This window comes from Symphalangus syndactylus, chromosome 4 (genome assembly GCF_028878055.3).
Source record: "Symphalangus syndactylus isolate Jambi chromosome 4, NHGRI_mSymSyn1-v2.1_pri, whole genome shotgun sequence".
Classification (NCBI taxonomy): Eukaryota; Metazoa; Chordata; class Mammalia; order Primates; family Hylobatidae; genus Symphalangus; species Symphalangus syndactylus.
Window position 1 is genome coordinate 130,083,665 of NC_072426.2, and position 14,467 is coordinate 130,098,131.

Genomic DNA, 14,467 nt, shown 5'->3' on the forward strand with positions numbered 1-14,467 from the left:
AAATAACTGGTGGTTGTCATTGACCACAAGCTCAAGGCACATCAACACTTGTATCATTCGACTAATTCAGTGCTTCTCAAACTTTACAGTAGATAGAAATCATTGAGAGACTTGTTAAAATATAGACTCCAATTCAGCAGGTCTGTGGTAGGGCCCCAAATTCTGAGTTCTTAACAAACTCCAGGTACTGCTGATGCTGCTAGTGTGTGAACTCCACTTTTAGTAGCAAAGTGCTAGATCAGCTAATGTAAGTGTAAGCTGCTTTAACAGGATCACTATGTCTACATCAAAGGAGGTTCTAGTTTCAGTGTTCTTTGTAACTTGCAAACCAATTTTAAGATAAGTGGGGAACACACAGAACACAATAACCAAACCACAGTATCTGAAGTCTGGTTACAAGCACTAGGAAGTTTTACTTGTGGAAAATAAAACGTGGGAAGAATTTGGAAGTTTTTTTTTTTTATTTGAAGTAGATAGTCTTAATTGTTAAAAAGGTTAGGACCTAGACTCATAAATGAAAGTTCTAGGGAGGCTGATTTGTTGTTTGTGGCTTGTCCAACAGAATCCCAGCCCAGTGAATAATGTCTTCTCTCTCTGCAAAGGTTTTCAAACAAAGCTTTAAATTTAAGTGCTGGAAGAAATCTCTGAGATTACCTGGCTCCAACTACTTACAGATCTAACAGATGAAGAGGAGAGTTGGAGGCAGAATGTATGTAGCACTCAGATTATGTTGTGAAACTAGTTACTGCATCGAAGACATGATGACCTAAAAGGTAATTTTAACTCTATCGCTTACACTCATAAATTGGAGAAATTATGTACATTTCTACAAATTTGATGGTCAACTCATTAAGCAAACAAAAAGGGAAATTTAGTTTTTTGAGGGGAGGGGCATGGGAAGGAGAGTTTCTGAGAAATATCAGGAATTTGCATCTATAATTACATCAAAACACTATGGAGGCGTTTAACTATGGTTACACACGATTAAGTCACTGGAAATTATCTCATTGACCAACTGAAAAAATTAAAGTCCTGAGAAAAGTAATTTGGATATTTATTTACATGTATCAATTCAAAATTAATTGAGTAGCTACTAGGTGTGAAATCTTAGGCTGCTTTTTGAGCATGGTGTGATGAATTTACTTCTATGGGATGACTGATGTCCTAAGGCTGCCCATAAAATTTGTGGAAGAGAAGAGCTGGGCTGAAAGTTTGAAGCCATTCCTTGTCAAGTATTTAAGTGTCTTTGAACCAAAAGTCGATCAGCTGTAACTACCGGGTGGTAAGGTGGCTCATTCATGACTTTATGTAACCCTTATCATGTCTGATGGAAATAGCAATAGTCTGTGGATAAAGGGTAGAGGGTTTCATGACCTGTTTTGATCCCAGGGTTTGGCTGGGCACCTAGGACAGAGGTTTTCCTAAGTAGATATTGGGAAACACCTTCAATACAGCTCCAAACTAAAAATGAAGCTTGCTTTTACAGAAGGAGGACATGGGCTTTGTTTACTCAGGGAACCTTATAGCTAAATTTAAAAGCAGATGTATGTCTGTGCAAAATAGCTTGCCTTCTCCCATAAATAGAAACCAAATATGAACCTCATACTTTTCTTCAAATGTTTTTACAGCATTGTGTGTGATGTTGACCAATTATTCAGTCATGTCACATTCCTACTTCCTGAGTGAATCACCAGCTGCAAAAATTAAGATGAAAAACTTTCCACAAAAGAAATCATTATGAAGTATTTAAGCATCTTTGGATAAAAGACAGTTTAAAAAACAAATCACTGTGATTTATGACCATGCCAGTTAAGATTGCAATAAGACTTATGTCTTGCTAACAACAATTTGTGTGCTTTTATTTCACGATGATGACAAAATATATGGTCAAAATAGATAAACTTTATGTAATACAGTAAGACTTTGATTTAATGAATCATTCACAATAAGCCATCAAAATATATAATGATAATCAAAATTACTTGGTTGAATTATTGTATCTTCCAGAACATATATAAAGATACTCAAAGTAAAATTGGTAAGCTTAAGCCTTTTCATGTCATACTTTGTGCTTAAGGTCAGTTTCTTACTTATCACAGTGGAAAAGTACAATAGTCCCTTGAGCTCTAGTTCTTTGATGAGCTAGGCCAGAAGAAGCAGACTCAGTCCTCTTCCTCTTCCCCGCCCCACCACTATTATACTTCAATTGCTGGCAAAATCAAGTTTTCAGATTACTGCTTTAGGACTGAAAACAAAGCAAATCAAACTCATGTCAATGAATTATTCATGTAATTTCTACTTTCCTTGTAATAGATTTTTTCCTTCAATATATATGACATGGTTTAGTTGTTGATCTAGGAACACATTTGAAATTAAGGTTATCAATCTGGAAATTTGGAAGACAACCACTAATATAGGTACTATTATAAAAAAAGTTAAAGGTTGGGATACATTAATTTTACTTCTTGTTCAAATTAAATATGAGACAGCAAAATACATCTTATTTTTCAGATTTTAAAGAAGGTTACTCCTCAAAAATTATCTATTGCTTATTATTATTAAATATATAGACATTTTAGTTATGTTAGAAACCAGGCTATTTCATACAAATTATATTTTATATACATCTCTCTGTCTGGGGATGTCATTGGAACTGGTTGTCTATTGGTAAGTCCAGGCAGCTACTTCTTAGAATAACTATATAAAAACTGATTTTTGCCCCCTACAATCCCTTGGTTAATATGAACTTGAATAGTATTTACTGGGCTGTCATGAATTAGACTTATACTGAAGCTGTCATTTAAGGGAGTAATACTGAGATCTTTAAACAGAGTTAAAAGTTGAACTTAGGAAAATATTTACTTATAAATTGGATTGAAGATCATTACAAAATTTATACTAATTTGATTTTTCCTAAACAGATGAAAAACACTTGTAGATAATATCTTAAATTTAGCTTAGGAAATTATTGTATTTCCTACCTGAGTTCTGTAGAAGAGCCTATGTCACAAGTGAGATTAGGGTGATATCCCAATGTTCTCCACGACGGGCAGAATATCCATAACCTTCCTAGTACGAAGTAGCGTTAATAACATTTTTAATTGAATCTATAGCAAGATTGAAATATAGACTTCGTATGTTTGTATAGGGTCATATACCATTTAGTGTATAACTATAAAATGAAAATAACTTAATAAAAAATAAGCATTCAAGCAAAAATAAAATTATTGGTAAATTATAACAATTTGTGATCTTACAATGTTTTCTAACATCAGGATATTAGTAGTGAAAAGGAGCTGAATCACAGAAACAAAATTCCAACAAAGAGTTAATTTACTAATAGAATTCAATGAAAGAGACACACTTCGTGCTGTACATTTTAGAGCATGATCATTTAGGAAAGAAGGAATAGCTTATGCTGATGGTGAGACTTAGGATAAGTCTCATTCTAACCTCATAGTCCTGAGATAAAATTCTAAGCATCCTCACTAATACAGCCAAGCTTGAAGAGAAGCAGTTTGAGGAGGTAGGATTCTCCTTTCTCTATTGCAAGTAGAGGGGAAGAAAACATGGTTTTGGGGGAGATTCAGGTGAAACATGGATATTGAAAAGTTGGGACTGATGCCCTCAGATGTGTTGCCTCGACGTCTTCACGCTGAGTGATGAATAAGATCTAAAGCCTGTTTCAACTGTTCCCTTAGTGCACTGCATGAGGAATGGATACAAGCCTCTACCAGAGTTAAGCCCAGCAAAAGATATCGTGACAGAGCTGAGCAGAATTCCTTCATCAAAAGGTTGCACTTTCCTCCAATTGTTCTTAACCTCCTTTTTCCAAACGAAATAGAAGATTAAGTAGACTCTACCTAATCATTCAATTATAGCTCAGTTTGGCAAATCCGTTTTAGAAAAGTGAAAATGGAATCAAGAATTCACTCTTCCCACATCAGAGTAAATAATAACCAGGATATAAACTATGAACCACGTAAATAATCAGAAAAAAAATTAAAGGCATGGGAATTATGCAAATATCTTATGTTAAGAAAAGGAAGAAGAAAGGAAGGGGGGGAAGAAGGGAGGAGGAAGAGAGAGACAAAAACAGAGAGATACACACAGACAGAGGTAATAAACAAGTTTGGAAAGAGAAATAACCTAAAAAACAGGAAATTTTCCCCAAATGCTTCACATTATACAAGTGTTTATTAAGACATAAACATAAATTAAATGTTTACTAAATGTTTTTACTTTTTAATATTAAATGTATATTATTATTCAATGTTTATTAAATAATAAACAATGTAATAAAAGTGAAGACAGTTGTTAAAGAGGTAGGCTAAGATGTCAGAGGGCTTATTTTCTGCAGCTGTTTTTTTTAAAATTTTATATTTAATTTTCGTGGATACATAGTAGGTTTATATATTTACGTGATACATGAGGTGTTTTTTATAGGCAAACAATGTGTAATAATCACATCACAGATAATGGGCTATTCATCCACTAAAGCATTTATCCTTTGTGTTACAAACAATCCAGTTACTCTCTTTTAGTTATTTTAAAATGTACAATTAAGTTATTCAAAGGGCTTATTTCCTCTTCTTTCTTAATAGCAAATGAACACATACTGACTGAGATAAAAGCAGGTGCTTAGGAAATAATTCCATGCTTTTAATGTTTTCAATAATTTTTGCAGATTTAGTGATTGTTTAGAAAGTTATATTTCACGTTGATAAAATATTTTCCAAAATGCATGTTTTTCCTGCTTCATTTCAATTGTTTATAAGTTTCAAGTTTCACTAAAAAATACCATGTCTGATGTGACCCCATGTTAAATGAAATAATATCTGTTAGTCAATCATTGCCAAATAATGCTGCATAACAACACTCTCAACATTTATTAATGACATGGTTTGGCTGTGTCACCACCCAAAAATTACATCTTGAATTGTAATCCAAACTATAATCCCCATGTGTTGGGTGAGGGACCTCCTGGGAGGTGATTAGATCTTGGGGGCAGTTCCCCCACGCTGTTTTCATGATAGTGAGTTCTCATGAGATCTGATGGCTTTATAAGGGTTTCTTCCCCCCTTCATTCTGCACTTTTTTCTCCTGCCACCACGTGACGAGAAAGTGTTTGCTTCCCCTTCTGCCATGATTGTAAGTTTCCTGAGGCCTCCCCAGCCATGCAGAACTATGAGACAATTAAACCTCTTTTCTTTATAAATTACTCAGTCTCAGGTTATTTCCTTATAGCAGAGTGAGAATTAATACAAGTAGCTTCCAATAAGAAGCATGAATTTCTCACTGAAGGATCTGTGGTTGTCTGGACTCAGTTGGATTTGACACCACAGCATGGATTGGATTCAAATCTGCTGCATGTTTTCCCCTGGTGATAGCAGAAGTCAAAGAAATCAAACCCATCTGTGCAAGCACATTTGAAGCCTTAACACACATTACAGGCACTTTTTTTCGCCTTTTGTTCAAGCAAGACATACGACAAAGACCAAATTCAACAAGTGGGAAAATATACTCCCATCACCATTAGGCCATGGTAAAAGTACAGATGTCAAATATTACTATATGAGACAGAACTGAGACCAATGATTCTATCACATCATCCATTTTTTTACCTATATTCTTCTACTCATAGAGAGTAGCTTGAAATGATGTACACTGAGGTGACAGAATTTAGGGAATTTTTCTTTTACTTTATTCCTTGTTTGAGGGGAGGGGGAGAAAAAGTTTCATTTCTTAAATACTAGATTATATACAACTATAATTTTTTAAAAGAAGACAGCCTTATTGAGATACAATTCACATATTGAAAAATTCACCCTTTTAAAGTGTATAAATCTTTGGTTTTTAGTATACTCACACTTTTACAACTATTAACACTATCTAATTTCAGAATATTTTCATTACTCTGAGAAAACCTGAGCCCATTAGCAGTCTTGCCCCATTTATCCCCTTTCTGTAGCCCTTGGCAGCACTAATCTAGTTTCTGTGTCTATTGATCTGTTGATGCTGAATATTTCATATAAATGGAATCATACAATGTGAATGGCTTCTTTCACCTAGCATAATGTTTTCTGCGTTGATCCATACTGTAGAGTGTATAAGTACTTCATTCCTTTTAATTACCTAATAATATCCATTGTTTAGATATACCATACTTTGTTCATCCATTTATCAGTTGACTGATGTTTTGGTGATTTCCATTTTTTGGCTATTGTGAAAAATGTGATGAATATTTCTGTGCGGAATTTTCAGTTCTCTTGGGTATATGCCTAGGAATGAAATTGCTGAGTCATATTTAGTCTCTGTTTAACATTTGTAACAACTGCATATTTCCCAAAGTTGTTGCAACATTTTATAATCTCACCAACAATATACCAGTTCCAATTTCTCCACATCCTCAACAACACTTTCATTTTGTTGTGGTGTCTTTGAAGCACAAATACTTTTAATTTTTAATTCTGATGATATCTTGCTCATCCACTTTTTTTTCTTTTTTTTTTTTTTGTAGTTTGTGCTTTTGGTTTCCTGAGAACCATGGCCTAATCCAAGGACACACACATTTTCTTCTAAATGTAAGGTTTTATCTCTTACATTAGGTCTCTTACATTTTGGATTAATTTTTACACATGGCATGAGGTAAGTTTCCAAATTTATTCCTTTCCATGTGCATATGCTGTTGTCTTCACACCATTTGTCAAAAACACTATTCTTTAACCATTGAATTTTCTTGTAATTCTTGTCGAAAATCAATTGACTATCTATTTAAGGATCTATTTCTGGATTCTCAATTCTATTCCATTGATCTCTGTGTCTAACTTTATTAACTTTACCACACTATTTCTGTAGCTTTGTAGTAAGTTTTGAAATCGAGTAGTGTTACTTTGCACTTCGCCAAGAGTTTGTTTTGGGAGTCTTTCAATCAGTCAGGATTATCTGTAAGGAAATTCTAAATCATCAATCATGGATATTTTCATATATTCATATTTTAAATATAGTTTTAAATTCTGACAATATTTAATCATACTATAGAACAAGTGTCTAAGAACAAAGAATACATAAATGTATTAATCTCTGTAACTTTAAAAAGAGTTATCTGAGATATCTGTCATGGTACTTGAGATAGGGTTCGCAGGAAAGTCATTCACTGGAAAAGCAAACATAGTCTCAAAGCACTGTTAAACAAAAAGTAATTGTATCACCTTGCACCAAAAGGAGCAAGACTTTTTGGCTTGCTCCTTTTAGGGTTAGGGTTAGTCCTTTTGGTAGATGCCCCAACAGTACTAGTAGAATGGATTGTTTACCACTAAAATCACCGTGTTCCCATCTACTAACTTCATTTTATAGATTAGGTAGCTGAAGTTTAGAGATATTTAGGACCTCTAGAGTTCTTTCATATTCAGTGAAAAGCATACATTGATTTATTTGTATATTTACTTACTCATCAATGTAAATTGTTTCTGATCCCCTAATTTGATTACATTCCTAACTAGGCATTGAGGGAAAGAAGAATGAGATAATTCTTGCTAGGAGTGCAAATAGACTGGGGGCCTAATGAGAAATCAAAATGGGAGCAAGTCATTATAATATGATATGGCAATATTTGTAATTGAATATCCCTGGAAGCATAATGGAAATTGTGCCAGTGGGATCGAAGGTGGGAAAGAAAGCTTCACTGAGAAGTGCCGTTGAGCTGAGACTTGAGCAGAAGTGACAGAGATAGGTAAGTGTAGGAACAGCACTCCGACAGTGCTCCAAAGAAAACACAGCATGGGCCAGCACAGAAATTTGAGGGGATAGTGGTATTTTCAGGAAATCACAAGTATTCGCTACAGTTGTATTACGTTTAATGGTAGAAAATGAGCAGAAATTAGTAAACAATGACATTTTGAAGGATTCTGTCCACGATACAAAGATTAAAATTTAATCATGTGGAGTTGCATCATAAAATTTCCACCCAAGTGACAATCAGACTTGTCTTAAAGGCCCCTCTATTAGTGGAGTAAAGGATGGATCAGAGGAGAGGGAGAACAGAGACAGGGAGAGAGGGAGTAAAAAAAACAGAGCTGTTGTAGGATAAAGGCGGTGAGACATGATGAGGGTTTGTATTAGGGCAGGAGCCACAGAAATGGAGAGGGAGATACAAATAAAAGAAAGATTAAAAAGTCAAAGTCAATGAGACTTCCTGATAGATTATATATAGGGTATGTAGGGAAAAACAGTATGTAAAGCAAGTGATCTATTGCAATGGATTAAATGTTTGTGTCCATGCAAAGTCATATTTGAAGCCCTAACCCCCAATGGGATGGTATTAGAAGGTGGAATCTTTGAGAGGTAATCAGGTCATGAGGGTGGAGGATTGTGAAGGAATAGAATTGTGCCCATACAAAAGGGTCCACAGAGAGTTATCTCACCATCTTTTCCACAAAGTGAGGACATCACGGAGATGACAGTCTGCAATTCAGAAGACAGCCTTCACCAGAACCGGATCATACTGGTACCATGATGGTGGACTTCCAACATCCAACGGTGAGAAATAAATTTCTGTTGTTTAAAAGCTTGCCAGTCTATAGTATTTTGTTACAGCATCTGAACTAAGAGTTCTGCTGTATTTTCAGTTTTCCTACTCCTTGTGAATGTAAAGGATGTTATAATTTTTAACTGTGTTTATAATACATAATTGAAACAGTCTGACATATCAGAAGGGAGGCTATCACGTTATCCTTTTAGAGATAAGGATATTACATTAAGTGTAAAATTTGCATTTTCTACCTTTTCTTAAACCAAATCACAAGCAGAAGTCAATGCACCTGGAGACAGGGATGCAGTGAAGGTAGCCAAACCATAGTCAATGCACCTGGAGACAGGGATACACCGAGGGTAACCAAACCATAGTCAATGCACCTGGAGACAGGGATACACTGAAGGTAACCAAACCATAGTCAATGCACCTGGAGACAGGGATGCACCGAGGGTAACCAAACCATAGTCAGTGCACCTGGAGACAGGGATACACCGAGGGTAACCAAACCATAGTCAGTGCACCTGGAGACAGGGATACACCGAGGGTAACCAAACCATAGTCAGTGCACCTGGAGACAGGGATGCAACGAGGGTAACCAAACCATAATCAGTGCACCTGGAGACAGGGATGCAACGAGGGTAACCAAACCATAATCAATGCACCTGGAGACAGGGATGCACCGAGGGTAACCAAGTCATAGCCAGGATGTTTCTCACAGTGTAGCTTCTCATTACTTTGGTCTTTGCACCTTTTCCAAGTGCACATGAGAATTATTAGATGAGGGAGGGAATGTAGAAATGAGATGTAGAAATGAAAAATGTAGACATGAACACCTGCCTCATGACATTTAAGACTTGCTTTTATTTTAATAAACATCACTAGGCAAAACAGCCCATGGTTCAAGGACAAAGGCTTGAAACAGATATCATACACAAAACAGTGTGTGGTCAATACAGTCAATACTTACTGGACTTCTCAGAAATTAGGGTCTCACGTGCTATTTATGTGTGTGTGTGTGTGTGTGTGTGTGTTTAGTAAAATACACAGGACGATCTATGAGTAGTGGTTAGTCCTCACATGGTAACCACTCACCGACTGGCAACTGAGGACTGCTGCCTTTAGGATCTCTTCTGACTGTCAAGATTTTATAAGTAAACAAAAAATAAATATTAAAAAAGGGAAAAATGTATTTCGTTCAAAGATTGGAAACAATGGATTAAACACAGTTAAACAGGCCATTTACTAAGACTTAGTAGTCTTTACTATACTAATGAAAGTTGTAAATTGCCAACTACTTATGACTTTGCATATTCCATATATCTAGTTGGCCTCTATATGGATAAGACAAAACTAGGAAAAGGTAAGGAAGTAAGACAGAACATATAGGCTCATTTTGTTTCTTTGTTTTCCACATAGTTGGAGGCAGGGCAGAACTGCAGGTGTCAAAGCACAGGAAAAGGGTGGTTGCCTGAAGAGTAGTCTGAAGACAGAAGACCCTGGACACTAGACATCTCTGGCAAGTTGAAAGGCTGAGGAAAGGATTCTGAAGATACCAGCCCTGAATAGGAATCCATGTCTGGAACTGAGGAACCATATCTTGAAGTGTGCAATGTAAAATAATCCATACACCAAATTAATGTATGCTCACCCCATTTAGTAGTTGCCAGTGACAATGAAGACACGAGTGGAAACCTGCAAGTTTTTTTCCAATTTCATACTACCATACCACCTATCACCAAGCATTTCATAAACCATACAACTTTCAAGTCAGGTGAAACTTAAATTACCAGAAATCTGTATTAAGACCAGTAAGAAAAATAAAACCACTGCTCAAAGGCATTGGAAACAAGAGGCAGAGAAGGCTCACAGGGATCTTCCCTTTTTTGTCTTTTGAATTGACGTAGGCTTTTGCACAATGAAATCATAACAAAATTTTATCTTTCATTTTCTTAGAGTCCAAGAGATAAATCTTGAGCACACACACACACATAATTTTCTCCCCAAAATAGCCACATTCTTTTATTTGATGATTCAATACATTTTTAATTCAAATAGTCACCACATAACCTAGGCACGATATTAAGCATTTTACAAGCAAAATATTTTACTGATTTTCTTTTAAATTGCCAGAGTACAATAAGTGAACTGGTTAAGGGATATACTTCTGTACATAAAAATATCCATGTATTTATACAAGTGTATGGAACAGAGTTTAAGATAATAAAACCGTAACATCACAATAAATAGGATGTGTTCCTACTGCACAGCACAGCACGCTTTGTCAGGAAGCTGCTAAGTCTTTTTCAAGGTGCTTTATGTTTTTCTGAGCTAGGCTCAGATTTCCCCAAAAAAGGAATAGGTTAGTAATGGCTGGATCTGAATATCTACTTTTATAAGTTGCTTTTTATTTTCATCTCCAATAACAGGAATGGAAGATATGATAATTTAATTATTTTCAAAAAGTCTTTGCAACTTAACAATTCTATTCCAATTCAGTTTTTTAAAATGCAGATTAATCTAACTCTAGCACCATACAAGAATGAAATACATGTATTTTTGTCAGAGCAACAATATTTTATATCATCTTTGTTCCTCTGGCTATAACAATTCTGTTTAGAAAAATTTACCAAGCTAAAAATAGTTGATCTAAGTTGTCATAAAAAAAATATTAAATACCTTTGGTAAAAATAGATATATTTAACAAGATTAGAAAAGCCAACAGTTATAATGTCAAAAGGAGAATATAAAAATGTACACAATGAAACAAATAAACTGACTTATCGATAAAGTGAAGATAAGGCCACTCTTCTTTTCAGGTTTGTCTCTTCCAAACCATGAATGTAGTTCTTTTCTTCTAAATGGCAGAAATTTTAATAAGAAATATGAAAAATCCAGTCTGTCCTATCAGCATGACACAAGTTTAATTCATAGCAACATAGTTCCTTTTTAAAAACCAGGTTTGTAGTACATAGAATGTTCTGGTTTACATATGTGAATATGAGCAAAAAAAAAAAAAAAAAAATCCAGATTTTATACGATTTTAGGCCCAGGACATGGAGCTTTTAGAGTTAAGCAAGGCAACAGAATCAGGTGTTCACTGGCACAGTTTTTTTCCTGTACTGACATTACTCTAAGCCGTATCAAAACAACTGAAATACAGAACCCAGCTAGTGGAATAGGTACATGGTAACTCTGAAATTAGCTGGTGATCTATTTAATACAACATTTAATTTTCTTTCCACGATTGAAGACCTTTTCTCCTGTCCTTTAGGCCTCCTCTCAAAAGAGCTGTTGCACAACTCCTAATTCTCTTTGATGTCTCCTCTTTCAGAATGCACTGTAAATCCTGAAGATGAAAGGTCCTTGAAGCAAACAACTGAGATTAAGGATGGAGATAACGCATAAGTTCTCTAACAGAATCAGCCACCGCACTGCACAGCTCTGGGCAAGAGCTGCTGGTGGTGATGCGGCTATCCTCCTGTGCTCCCTCTGCACACACAGTCACACTCCTCATGGTGCTCCAGGGCCACGTCGGTGAGTGATTTATGCAATCCCCTGACACCAGTCTTTGGTCTCAACTGAAGGACCTGAAAGGGAATAACAGTAAGCCACCTTTAAAAATCAACGAATGTCTATGACTTGCTTTTATAAACAAGTAACGTTTTAGAAAAGAATCTTGGGGCCCAAGAAAGACACACATTTTAATTTTTCCTAGAGCACGCATTATGAAAACACTCTCCCACCAAAAAAAAAAAAAAAAAACATCATCATCGTTTCATGAAAGCACAGACATTTTAACACCAACAATTTGGAAGCATTCTGTCTCCAAATAAGGAACAGTACTTAAGTGGAAAGACTCACCACGCAATTGTTATTTTATTTATCTGACTATTTTAGAATTTCACCTTAAGTATTTTGGAACTACTAATACAAAATTCGTTTTTCTGTTTGTCGCTTTCTTTCACTCATTCATTTATTCACATATTTAACAAATATTTATATTTGATGCAATACACTGAAGTGCAGAAATACTGTGGAAAGAAACATGATCACTCCACAGCTGAGTCTGCTCAATTATGCCACTCATTAATTTTCTTGGCTACACTTCAAGTCCTCTATAAACTTGATGAGATGGATTAGATGTACTTCATAGACATCAGCCCCAGTCACAGCAAACTTCCTGCAGCTGGATCCTACTGTGCAGTGAGAAGAGGTTTGGCAATAATAACAATGATGCCTCTATTAAAATAAAGTTATTTGCAGTTCGGATTGTCAAGGTTTTAATAAAAATACAGCAAGATTGACACTTATACTACACATATTTCCTCAATACTGACAAAAAGATGCAGTTGTATATTCTATAAAATATTATTTAAAGTATTTGATGTTGCTACCTATTTAAGTGTATTACATTTTATTTCTTATGATAGAAACAACAAAGTTTAGGAAATTGTATTTTGTTTGGATTATGAACAAAGGCCAGAGCACAAAATAATATGAAATTTTCTAGCATCTCTACTTTTTGGATACGACATAGATAACCTCATAAAGCCCCTTCTAAAAGCTACCATTCCTAAAAATGTTCATTAATCCAAAAAGGCACAAGTCAAGTCTTATGACTGTTCTATTTAAAGACTTAAAAGAAAAACAGAGAATGCATACCTCACTGGAGTATGTGGTAATAATATCAGAGGTTAATTAGCTAACATTTTTTGAATGCTTACTGGGTGCCAGGCACAATAATAACGTTTTTACATACTTTAACTCACAAGAATTCTATGAAGTAATTTACAATTATTACCCCTATTTTACACATGAGTGAACAGACGCTTAGACAGAATAAGTGAGACAGCCTTTATTTGTACCTAGGCCAGAGATGAATTATTAGAGAGATAGATAATAATTTTATAGACTCAGAATATCACTACTCATACATTCTATTTATTTAGTAACTTTCTTCCTGAAGAGATAAACTTCAAAGTCTTGTAATAACTATTAGAAATTATAAACTTTTAAAGTAGTTTTCTCATCTATTTCACAATTCTAAAATAAAAATTACTTTGACTTTATTTCTTTAATGTGAAATTTAACTCAATGGCTGCTGAATATTATTTGATGTTAGTACTGATTTATTATTTTTGAACAATTTAGTGTGTCAGACTAACTGCATTTTAGATACTAGCACTATTCTTTATCACACTCTTGCTACAAATTGTTTCTGGGATGAGGTTGTGTGGGTGGGTAAGATAAATTGCAATATTGGCATAGCCAACGTCTTCAATTCCTATGTCCACCTGTATGCATTTTCCCATTCAGCAAGGAAAAAAAAATTACTATGTAAGGTAAAGGTTAGAGAGGCCACCATTCATGGTCCTAACAGTCAGGCCAGGCTGCAATCCTTGCTTCCTCTAGCATGCATATGCCAAGATGCATTTGCTGAATCAAAGTCTCCTGTCTTTGTCTGCTGATGCTCATGGAGATTTACAAATAGCAGAAGAATCTCTCAATGTTCTAGAAACTTGAGTCCTGGATAAGAAATTCTAATGGTGGAGGACACAATTAGTGTTCTTCTTTTTAATTCGTTTTGAAAGTTTTGACTTTGGAAGAGAAAAGTGGACTTGGAAAATGGTCAGCAGGTCCCAGACAATATTAAAGAGGAAAAGGACATAGATTATGCCACCAGAAAAGAAACAGGGCTAACGTTCATCTCAGAAAATTTAGATGGAGAGGTTGAAATTAAAATGATAAGTCCGTGAAAAGGAATGTCCAGGGAGAAGCTGAGCCAGATATTGTGGAAGATAGTAGATAAGACACAGACAGAACCAGCAAGGAACAAACGCTCATGGACCATTGCTCAACATGTTCAAACAAAATGACCTTGAACTTCTGAGAACCACAGAGCACTGGGAACAGGGATTCAGTACTAGAATCAGG

At 35.3% G+C, this 14,467-nt stretch overlaps 1 protein-coding gene across 1 annotated transcript in view; it reads right to left on the minus strand.

Moving 5' to 3' along the window:
- Positions 1-10,522: 10,522 nt before the first annotated feature.
- PDGFC (platelet derived growth factor C) overlaps positions 10,523-14,467 on the minus strand; it is a 215,664-nt gene continuing 211,719 nt past the window's right edge. The window contains exon 6 of the mRNA XM_055276227.2: positions 10,523-12,120. Coding sequence (XP_055132202.1) covers positions 12,004-12,120 — 117 coding nt within the window. The 3' untranslated portion in view covers positions 10,523-12,003. The remainder of the gene's footprint in view (positions 12,121-14,467) is intronic.